This window comes from Stegastes partitus, unplaced genomic scaffold, assembly GCF_000690725.1.
Source record: "Stegastes partitus isolate 25-593 unplaced genomic scaffold, Stegastes_partitus-1.0.2 Scaffold2033, whole genome shotgun sequence".
Classification (NCBI taxonomy): domain Eukaryota; kingdom Metazoa; phylum Chordata; class Actinopteri; family Pomacentridae; genus Stegastes; species Stegastes partitus.
In genome coordinates, this window is record NW_007579764.1 from 106,018 (window position 1) to 117,439 (window position 11,422).

The 11,422-nt window shown below is 42.9% G+C and overlaps 1 protein-coding gene across 1 annotated transcript in view; it reads left to right on the plus strand.

Annotated features, from left to right (window-relative positions):
* The window catches only part of wdr91 (WD repeat domain 91), an 18,280-nt gene extending 6,890 nt beyond the window's left edge, over window positions 1-11,390 (plus strand). The window contains exons 2-18 of the mRNA XM_008303552.1: window positions 30-166; window positions 256-435; window positions 518-725; window positions 833-915; window positions 1,976-2,085; window positions 5,570-5,738; window positions 6,122-6,307; window positions 6,588-6,757; window positions 6,857-6,911; window positions 7,010-7,105; window positions 7,645-7,739; window positions 8,394-8,517; window positions 9,045-9,153; window positions 9,630-9,742; window positions 9,840-9,947; window positions 10,058-10,147; window positions 11,109-11,390. Of these exons, the coding sequence (XP_008301774.1) occupies window positions 44-166; window positions 256-435; window positions 518-725; window positions 833-915; window positions 1,976-2,085; window positions 5,570-5,738; window positions 6,122-6,307; window positions 6,588-6,757; window positions 6,857-6,911; window positions 7,010-7,105; window positions 7,645-7,739; window positions 8,394-8,517; window positions 9,045-9,153; window positions 9,630-9,742; window positions 9,840-9,947; window positions 10,058-10,147; window positions 11,109-11,273 (2,184 nt within the window). The 5' untranslated portion in view covers window positions 30-43 and the 3' untranslated portion in view covers window positions 11,274-11,390. The remainder of the gene's footprint in view (window positions 1-29; window positions 167-255; window positions 436-517; window positions 726-832; window positions 916-1,975; window positions 2,086-5,569; window positions 5,739-6,121; window positions 6,308-6,587; window positions 6,758-6,856; window positions 6,912-7,009; window positions 7,106-7,644; window positions 7,740-8,393; window positions 8,518-9,044; window positions 9,154-9,629; window positions 9,743-9,839; window positions 9,948-10,057; window positions 10,148-11,108) is intronic.
* The last annotated feature ends 32 nt before the right edge of the window (window positions 11,391-11,422 follow it).

The window sequence follows — 11,422 nt, forward strand, 5'->3', positions numbered from 1 at the left end:
AACCATAAGAACTGTTTTGTACTCTGCAGGATCAGAGGCCACGATGGGGTCTGCAGTGGAGAGGACAGACGAACATGTGAAGGAGTATCTGATCTACAGAGGCTTCACCAACACTCTGAAACACCTGGACAGCGAGATCAAGGCCGACAAGGAGAAAGGCTTCAGGGTACGACTCCTGGAAATGTGGATGAAGCATTTCTTCTTTTACTGAGAGAAGAATGAATTGTAAGAAGGATGATTTTTGTGCTTCTGCAGGTGGATAAGATCATCGATCAGCTGCAGCAGTTCGTCCAGAGCTTCGACCTGTTCGGTCTGAAGGAGTACTGGCTCTACCTGGACAGACGCCTGTTCTGCAGACTGGAGGATGTCTACAGATCCACCGTGAACAAACTGAGGACCAGCCTGTACAGATACTATGTGATCAACACCATCCAGGTGACGTCCTGCCGCATGTTTCTGACACTAACACCCAAACCTGAGGCCTTCACGGTAACCGTCTGCTCTGTCGTTCTTCCAGAAACAAAACCTGGAGAAAACTCAGGAGTTCTTCCAGAAGCAGGCGTTGGAGCTGCAGAGTCAAGCCGAGTGGCGCGATTGGTTCATCCTGCCTTTCATCCCCGCCCCCGAGCAGAACTCCGCCTTCTCGCCGTACTTTTCCCGCCAATGGGCCGACACCTTCCTGGTTTCGCTGCACAACTTCCTGTCAGTGCTCTTCCAGTGTATGCATATCCTTCAGCCGGACGTTACCGTGTTTAGTGTCCAGTCTGCGGTGAAGTCTGTGAGACGTTTAAATTCTAAAAGTTCTTCTTTCTAGTCCTTAACTGTTTTCCACCCCAGCCGGTGCTGCTGAGCTTCGACGCTGAGGTCCAGAAGATGACGGGCGTGACTGAAGAGAACGAACAGCTCCGACAGCTGGTGAGAACGAAAACACTATTAAGTTATTATAGTAGTCCTACGATGAAAATCACTGAAATATTGTCAGGAGTAGCTTGAAAAGTCAAATAAAGAGACCAAAATACTACATTAAAATGTCAAAAAGGTCCCGTAAGGTAAAGGCGACATTTAGCTGACTAAACCTTTCAGTCTTAAAAAAACACGTCTTTATAAATCTAGCTGGTATTTCCAAAATATTTTAAATGGTAGAAGTTTTTAAATCACTTAAAATGGGCAAGACTGGGCCCCCCATAGCTCACCTGGTAGAGCGGGCGGCCCATGAACCGGGGCTGTAGTTCCCCGATGCAGCGGTCGTGAGTTCGAATCCCGCTCACGACCCTTTGCTGCAGGTCTGTCCCCATTCTTCTCCCCCCTTTCCTGTCTCCCTCTACTGCACTAAATAAAGGCAAAGGCCAAAAAAATATATTTAAAAAAAAAAAATGGGCAAGACTTCCAAGACCTGCTGCCCAAAAGCATTCCCACATCATGATGCTGCCACCACCGTGCTTCGTCATGATGCTGCCAGATGCTCTGTCCTTTATTTCCAGGATTCCTTCATTTCGTTCTCAGATTTCCATCATTTAACCACAAACGTTGCATCATGTGGTTACATTTGACCATAAATCAGGTCCCAACACTGATTTCTTTCTCTTTTTTTTTTAGAAAAGTTCATTAGAAGAATAAAATGAAGATGAAAAGTTTTGTTTATCTTGTCGTTTGAATGAAAAAAACTTTCTTTTGAAGTGGTTTGAAAACTTCCACCATTTAAAATACTTCAGAAAGTCAGGTTAAAATTAAATAGACATGTTAATTAGTCCTAAAAACTTTAAATATAGTGTCATGTCATTGAACTATTACTTAAAAGTCAGTTGAAATGTTGATGAATCTAAAGGTTTTAAAAAAGTTTTATAATTTAGTGAAACTCCATCATTCCTTCCCACTGCTTTTATCTTATATCATGAAATTCAAAGTGAGTCATTCAACCCGTTGCGATGCTCAAACTGTCGGCTTTTGACCATAACGTTGGTCTCGTTTCGTGCAGCTGTTCGCCCTGCAGACGGAGAGTCGGGACCCGAGGGACGGAGACGAGATGGTCCACCACAAGCTGCCGCCATACGTCCAGAACATGGACCGACTGGGAGACACTGAGCTGTGAGACACTAACATCACTGTCTTTACCGATGACTGACCACAACAAAGATGGCTGCCATTCTGTCCGTTCCTAATGTTCATGCTGTTCTTCTAAAAGACAGTCGACAACACGATAACCAAAGTTACTCACTGGAGTTGTTACAAACATGGCTGGTTCCACTGATCAAAGATGGCTGCCATGCTTTAGACATAACGGAGGTACTGTTTTTCTGCCACTAATGAATATTTTTTATATTGATTAATCTAAAGGAATAACTTTCCTGCACAAAAATAATATTAGCATTTCAAACTGTATTTTATTGTATGTTACAGCACAGTATGAAATGCTGACAAAGGTTCACACAAACTGTAGGTTCAAACTAAACGCTCCAACATAAATATAAAAAGGGCTTATCGTTTAGGTATTTGTTTTTGGGAAGTTATTGATAGATCAAGCTGAAAACTTCCAACTATCTTTATAAATATCCATATTTTATGCTACAAAAATGCTTTTGTTGTTATTGTTGAGAGTTGCAGGTGGCAGCCATCTTTAAACTGAAATAATCAGAGCATACTTTCTATTAATTGCAGTTTTGCGGTTTTCGTTCTTTTGCTATGTTTCCCTTCCCCCCCAAAAAAAGCACAGGACAGACATGTTTCTGATGTTAGCACGTTAGCATGCTAGCTTGTTCACTTTGACCTCACTGTATCGACTGACTGCGTTTGTTTTTCTGGTGATCTGTTTTAAACATTGTGTAAAAAAGTAACCCTTTGTTTGCTGCACTTTAGAGCACAGTGTGGTTGAAAACCCGCTAAATGAAGGTTGATAGAGTTGATGGAGTTGACCACAAGGCAACGCTACAACACGGTGAAAGACATGTTGTGAGATTTTGAGTGACGCCGAACAGGTCGGACATGTCAGACTGAAACTAAGCTTCTGAATCGCTCAGAGTTCTTAAACTAATGGACCTGCTGAGGTTGTTTATCCTCCGTAGAAACAGCAGAATCATAGGAGGACATGATGAAAAGAGCGGGAAGTGTGAGTTGTTGTTTTGTGTTTTGTTTTTTTTCCACGAGTGATGTTACTTGATGTTCAGAAACCTCCTATCTCCATCGTCATCCTGGAGTCACCTCTAGAGGAATTTTTCATGCACTTATAAACTCAAACAAAACTGAATGATTTTTGTTTTTATCCGTATAAAATATATTTAAACGGTTTTTAACTAACTTATTGTTAACGGTACAGTATTCACCCTGTTCCAGTATTTCCACTGTGTGCTGTGATGCGGTTGATGTTGCCAAATAAACAATTCACCTGATGAATTGTTGTTTCTTGTCAGTACGATCCATTTTTGCAGATTTCAGTCGGTTTCCATACGATGGTTAAAGGTTGTAGATCTGACTGACAAACACAGTGCACTCAAAAATAATTCTAATTAGAAACTTGAATATGTAGAAAAATCAAGCAAAAAGAATCCACTGCATCCACTTCATTATTGAACACATCGACACTGAATCGACACCCTAATAAATCCCAATGGAATTTAGAAATAGTCCTGCTCAGACCGTTGCTCATCAGAACCAAGTGAACACCTTTACCAGGTGCCTTAAAAAGTATTCCCCGTATCATGATGCTGCCACCACCATGCTTCATGGTGGGGAGGGCGTCTTTGTGATGATGGGCAGTGTTTGGAGTCCACCAACCTTAGGTTCGAGTCAAAAGGTCTCATCAGACCAAAGAACCGTCTTCTAGTTGACTTCAGAGTCCCCACATGCCACTCTACAACACTCTTCCATCTCAGCTACCGAAGCTGGTAACTCCTTCAGAGCAGTCGTAGGTGTCTCTGGAGGCAAAAACATTACTAGTTTTACTGAAGAGAAGAAGGAAAACACACAGCGATCCATCACAACATTAAAACCACCGACCTACTATTGTGTAGATCCCCTTCGTGCCACCAAAACATCTCATGAAAGCATAAACTACACAAGACTTGAAAACACCTGAAATTGACACCAAGACATTAGCAGCAGATCCTGGAAGTTGTGAGATGAGGCCTACACGGTTGGACATCCCACAGATGCTTGGTCAGATTCAGATGTGGGGATTTTTGAAGTCAACACTTAGAAGTCTTTGCCATGTTTCTCAACTCATTCCTAAACAATTTCTGCAGCGGGGCAGGCACTCTTATGACTGAGGTATTCAGGCAATCCCGTTGCCATAAGGGGTGGATTCTCGTAGTTTAATCGTAGCAACTGGACCTGCTTGAGTTTCTTGAAGACGTTCCACCTCTCATCCAAGAGGCTTCATCAGCTCTGACTGACTAGTTGGAAGATCCAGATACTGATATCCTTAAGGAGTCTTCAAGAAACTCAAGTAAGTCCAGTTGCTACGATTAAACTACGAGAATAAGCATGACCTGGATGACTGAGGATCTTCACAGACAAAGGGGTGGATGTGCGTGCAGCATTGAGTGGGTAGGTGGTGCATGTCAAAGGAAGCAGGACGTTGCTCAGAGCCCACTTCCTTTGCTGGCTCACCTTCTTCCCATCCTGCTGCCGTCTTTTCTCCTGATAACTGACAAACCCGGTCGTCTGCTTGATATAAAAGAAAGCACACTCCCATGCACAATTTTCCAAGTCTTTGAGAAACAGTATCGAAAGAAGGTGCCAAAAAATATCCAGATCAGGTACAAAACACCCATGAATCAGGTAAAGAACTGAAACTACCTGCAAGTAGGTGGAGGGCCTACCACAATGCTTAATGTAATGAAAAGCTGAACTATGACGCTGTACTTTATAAGTCTAGTGATACACCCGAATATTTCTAGAATGCCCAACAATCACAGGTGTAGACTCTCTTCCACTTCCTCTTCACATCACACCAGCAAAATATCATTAGAGTTTTGATTCAGGTAGTTTCCACGACGTGCCAGTGACATTCCTACCTCAGGTTTGTGTTCTGCTGCTCAAACGCTAAACTCTTCTGTGTTTGATGTAAGAACCACCGTAAGACTCTGTGGAATCCAGTATAACATTCAGTTCCATCTGTGGATTAAATTTACTGGATCTGGGAGTAAAAGTTTGTAGTACTCAAGCCATCTTCGTACGTAAGGTAATCAGGATCAATACCTATATAGAGTTTGGTGTCATCGGCATAGAAGTGAAGTAAATGGTGTGTTTGCAAATGTTGATCCATTGTGGAAACATTTACAGGTTGTTTTATGATGATTTCAGTAGATTTAAGTCTTCAGAATGCCAAACCTCATATCTTATGTAATCTAAACGCTAATGTCATCACATACGTCACAGGTCAATTTTCAACAATATCGCTGCATCTCCAAAATGAAGGGAAGTATTAACGGGTACAACTCTGCCGAAGCCTCGTCCTGCACTTCACGATCAGTCTCTGCAAGCTCTTAAATCCTGACTCAATTACCGTTTGGACTCAGCAGGAGCTCTTTCAATACGCTGTTGTTGAACTTGCCCACTTTCTCTGCCCTCGTAGGGACTTGGTGTCGAGTCAGCGAGCCGTGAGCTCCGTCACCACTCCTCCCAGAAACTTCTTCTCATTCCTACCACAAGGCCGACGCACTCCAGGAAAACCGCCTCAGGTGTCCACCGGTTCCTCTCCGAACCAGGCGGCAGTCGGGAGGAAGGACCCATCGACCAATCAGGTGAGAGCAAGGAACTGTGAATTAGGAAAATTTCTTGTTGTTTTCAGATGTTGAGGCTCAAATGCAGTTAATCTGCTCTCCACCAGATGCTGGTCTGAGCACCAACTGTTTTAAAGGAAATTGGGAAATCCCCAGCGTCTTTCATGTCAAGAAGGGTTTTACGCATCGTTTACTGATCTGACCATCACCAGTTGGTTGGAGCAAATCTGACTTTGCACCTTGTTATTCATAGTGACAAGTTCATGTTAGTTCCTTTTTGTCCCAACCAAAGGCATCTTGTTCTATCATCAGGCTTCAAATCATCCCTCAAGAAAACTGTAGGGTTCTGAACAGATATTTCAGTTATATTTTCCTATAGTTACAGTTTTAAACTTCTCTTTTAGCCTCCAAAGTCTAAGGAGGTGGTCCAAGCTAAAGACGTGAAGCCGACTTCCAGCCAGCCATCGACCAGTGAACCAGCAGGTTCCCAGCAGCCTACGAACCAGTCGGCGAACCAGAATCCCAGACACAAAAGAATCCAGGACCATGAGAAGGAGAGGAAGGAGCTTTTCTCCAAACCTCCACTACAGGTACCTGAGTAGACCCATTTGATGCAACACATCTGCTGCATTCGTGTGTTCAGGCACTTTTACTGGGAAATACCTGAGATTAGTCTTTATGCTAAGCTATGCTAATGGACTTCTGGCTGATATATCAATCTAAAACTTGACAGATACTATTTTAAATATCCAGAGTTTATTATAAAAAATCAGCTCAGAGATGGTCAATGAGAAGGAACCTGATGATTTCTGAAGGAACAACCTCAAACAAGCTCTCTGGTCTTGAACCTGATTGTTTCCGTCCATTCAGACTCAAGAGAAAAAAGTGGAGTCGATGGAGGCCGAACCTCCTGCCGAACCTCCCAGTGACCTTCCGGACCCCTCAGCAGCAGAGGGAGGAGGCCTGTCGACGGAACAGCCCTTCATTAAGCTGAGCCAGGAGGAGTACGGAGAACATCACTCGTCCATCATGCACTGCAGGTCATCATCAACACTTTCACCAGCCGGCATCATGAAACACGAAATAAGAACCTGAAGCTTCGGTTTTTCTCTGTTTTCACTTCGTCTTCTGGTTTCCAGGGTCGACTGTTCCGGTCGCCGGGTCGCCAGTTTGGACGTGGACGGAGTCATCAAGGTGGATCTGAGCTGCATTTCCTTCTAGAGTTGTGTGAAAACAGAAAACGAAACTCTGCAAATAGAAACTTGTAACCAAGCCTTCGTCTTCTTCTCCAGGTTTGGTCCTTCAATCCCATCATGCAGACCAAAGCCACCATCATGTCCAAGTCTCCTCTGCTGTCTCTGGAGTGGGCGACCAAACCGGACCGGCTGGTACGAACACAAACTCAGCTCAGACTAACCCGCCTCAGAGGAAACGGGTTCCCAACAGAACTCCACGTCAAACAGGATCAGTTCCTGGATTGTCAAACCTGAAGTGTTCTTCTGATTTTGCGTTTTCTGGCTCTGATAAATGGTGTAATCCTGTCGACCTTTTAGATTTAACCGTCAGCAGGTTCTGGGTTTCGAAGGATTCATGTAAAAATATTAATTTGTGCAGCTTTAAAGTCCAGTATTTACCTTTTCTTAGTAAGATGAGCTCAAATAGGGGATATAATGGTTAATATGTGGTTCTGTTTGCTTTATTCTAAACTGTAAAATTTACTTTTTTTAAAAAATCAGTTTCATTTATAACCTGATAAAGGAAACAGAATTCCGCATTTCCATTATTATTAGTGATTAAAACGTTGCTAAACTCAGTGTGCAGCTCAACATAACAGAAATACAGTGAAAAAATCTACAGTTACTGAGTTAATTTGCTGGGTTTTGTTCATTTTTATTGTATTTACATACACTAATGTGTTTGTTCTCAGCTGTTACTGGGCAGCGGCGTCGGAACGGTTCGACTGTATGATACGGATGCAAAGAAGAATCTGTACGAGATGAACATCGATGAGACTCATCCGCGGTAAAGCTGCCCGTCGTCTTTAATAAACACTGTAAAGTTTGAGATTAAGAATATCAGTTAGACTTTTTTGGGTGAAACAAATCCAGTTTTTCCAATATGTAATAAAACAAGTAGGAAAAGTCGTCAGGGTCAGTCCGTCTGATCTCATCAGGGTTCTTCTGCTCAACTATCCCTGATTTGCTTTAAATGTTTTTATCATAAACTCTGGATGTTTAAAATGGTATCGATATATCAAATAGTTTCTGAGATATTTCTGTTAAAACAGAAAGCCACTTTCACTTTCACAGTGAAACATGAGCAGTCTACCAGCAGGGTTCAGTCGTCTTCATGAGTGCCAAAGGGTTTTCTAGTAGGAAAATAAAACCGCAAATTAGCCTTAAAATGTTAAATATTGAGGTTGAGACCCTTCAGTGTTGTTTATGGTGTGAATTTTGTTGAATGTTAAGACTCAGATGGTACAATATTGTTAATTGTGGAGATTAACGTGGATAATTTAGAACTTCTGACAGTACAAAAGTTTGTCCTGTTACATGCTGCAGTTCCTGCTTCACCAAATGCAATAAACTACAGTCGAGCGTTTTGTCGTGTAGCAGTGAATGAATATCTGCTGCTGGACTCTAAACTCTGACGCTAACAGACTCTTGTGTGTTTCAGCATCTTGTCTTTAGCCTGCAGCCCCAGCGGATCCTCCTTCGTGTGTTCGGCTGCAGCGCTCAGTCGATCCGGAACCGTCTCCGGTCAGCTGCTGCTCTGGGACACGAAGACGGTCAAACAGCAGGTAGTTAACCGCTTAACTAGCTGGTTAGCAAGTTCAGTTTTTACACTGAAGCTCGTCGATGTTGGGTTTAAAATGCTACATGCTTTAATATGCTAACGGTTTAGCATTTAGCTCTACTTTAGCATGCTAACATGCTAACTTTGCATTCTAGTTCTTTGTGTTATGTTCAGTATTTTGATGGAACGACCACAATAATAACACAATCATGTGCAATAACAACTGTAATGTACAAATCTGGTGCAGAATCATGTGTCAATACTTGTACTGCCTCCATTTTGGTCGTATTTTCTACGATCGGATGTTATTCCTGTAAATATACACGTTGCACTGTGTACATACGTTCTTTGCACTATTCTTATACTGAATGCTTTAATTATTTTTATGCTCTTTGCACTGTGAAAGGATTTAGTTTAGTTGTGCAACGACACTAAAGTCGTTGGTTACCATTAGCATGTTTAGCATTAGCCTCCCCGTCTGTTTGTCCTGCAGCTGTGGTTTAATCAGCGTTCTGATGTTCTGTCCCTCAGCTTCAGTTCTCTTTAGAACCTGAACCTGTCGCCATCAACTGCACGGCCTTCAACCACAACGGGAACCTGCTGGTGACCGGCGCCGCCGACGGGATGATCCGACTGTTCGGTCAGAGAGTGTTTTCATTGTTGATTCTTCTGTTGATTCTTCACCATCAAAAACCCCGACACGTCTTTGTTTAGTTTGTGGACCGCTGTGACCTGAGGAGGCTGAATTTACTATTTCACACCTCTTGCGGCTCCAACCAAACCTTCCATACGTAACATTTAACACTGATTTTAACACATTTACCAAGAAAAGGTGCAAATGCAAAGTCCAGGTTTAGGATTTTAGGAATTGATATCAGGTCATTCAAATGGTCAATCACATGGTAATAAACCAACATTTTGTAATGTTTTTTAAATGTGAAACCTGTTTTTTGTCTTAAAATAAGTTCAGGTCAAGAGAGAAACTACTTTTGTTACTGTAACTGTCAAATATTCCACCAGGTTTAGTTATAAACATGCTGTAGCTCGACTCATGTAAATGATTGAGGAGCTTTTTACTGTGATAAATAAAACCAGTCCTTCTCCGTCTGTCTGCAGATATGCAGCGATACGAGAGCGCGATGAGCTGGAGAGCTCACGATGGAGAAGTTTACAGCGTCGAGTTCAGCTACGATGAAAACACCGTGTTCAGCATCGGCGAGGACGGGAAGGTGAGTGGAACCTGGAATCACCATCAGACGTACGAATTAAATCCAATGTGACCGTAAACACCTGATAGACTGAACAGACGTGTCTCTGTGAGTCCAGTTCATCCAGTGGAACATCCACCGCTGTGGAGTGAAGCAGTCGGAGCAGATGTTACCCCAAGACGCCACCGGACCCTTCGTCCTGTCGGGATACAGCGGATACAAACAGGTGAGTTACCATGGAAACGGCCTCTCAGGTCACCAGCATCCTTCTGTTCGACCGTCTCGACTAGTTTGGAACTTTGTCACGGTGACGGACGGATGTTTGAATGGTTTCAGGTTCAGGTTCCTCGAGGTCGACTCTTCGCCTTCGACTCTGAAGGTCAACATGTTCTGACGTGTTCCAGCTCCGGAGGCCTCATCTACAGAGTGAGTCCAGCTTCACCAGCATCAGTCCAAATGGTTTATTATATTATCATGTCTGTTGCAGCGTCTTGTTCAGGATCTTACTGATAAGAAACCAGTTTAAAAAAAGGTCCAAAACGAGCCCAGAACCAGTTCTCCCAAGAAGTCTAGAACCAGGTCCAACTCTAAAAGTAGCTCTTCAATAAAGTACTGACAGCCCAGTTCCAAACCAGTCCAAAACCAGGTCTCACACAAAGACTAAAACTAGTTCAAAAGTGGTTTGAAATCAAGTCTAAAACCAGCTCAACCCAGTCCAAAACCAGGTCTAAAACCAATCCAAAGCAATTTTTTAAAAAACAGGTCTAAAAACAGGTGAAAACCAACCCAAAACCAGATCCCAAACCAATTTAAAAACAGGTCTTAAACCTGTTTAAAACCAGCCCAAACCCCGGCAAAAACAAGACCACAATCAGGTTTAACATCAAGTCCAAAACCAGGTCTGCAACCAAGTCTAAAAGTAATTCAAAGCAGTTCAATGTCACGTCTTAAATAAAAAATGGGTCTAAAACCTATTAAAACCAGTCCAAACCCAGGCTAAGACCAGCCTAGAACAAGGTCTAAAACCTGTTTACATGCAGTCCAAAATCAAGTCCAAAACCAGTTTAAAACTATCCCACAACCAAGTTTAAAACCAGATGCAACCAGCCCAAAACCAGACTAAAACTACTCCAAATGCAGCTCCAACACCCAGTCCAAAACAGGTCTAAAACCAGTCTAAAACTAGTCTAAAACCAAGTTAAAACCTGCCCAAAAACAGCCTAAACTGGTCTAAAAGCACTGAAAAACCAGTCCAGAACCAGGCTCAACACCAGGTCCAAAGCCAAATTTGTCTTTCAGCACAGTTTGTGAAATAGGAACCAGTTAAATCAACCCTCGATATTTTTTTTTGTATATTGAATGTCTGCTTTTCCTTGTGATCCTCCAGCTGACCAATGGGGATCCAGCTCTGGACAGAGTCCTGTCGCTGGGCGGACACAAGGCACCTGTGGTGACGGTTGATTGGTGCTCGGCGGTGGACTGCGGCACCTGTCTGACGGCGTCGATGGACGGGAAGATCAAACTGAGCACGCTCCTGGCTCAGAAGTCCTGACGGAGGAAACTGATCGATTAGTCAGGAACCGGATCGATAAACCGTCTGTCTCATGAACCAACAGCAGAAACTCATCCTGTTAAATTCAGATCATCATTAAAATCTCACTGAAAGTTACACTGAGAGCTGCTTCTGTTCTTCAAAGCTGC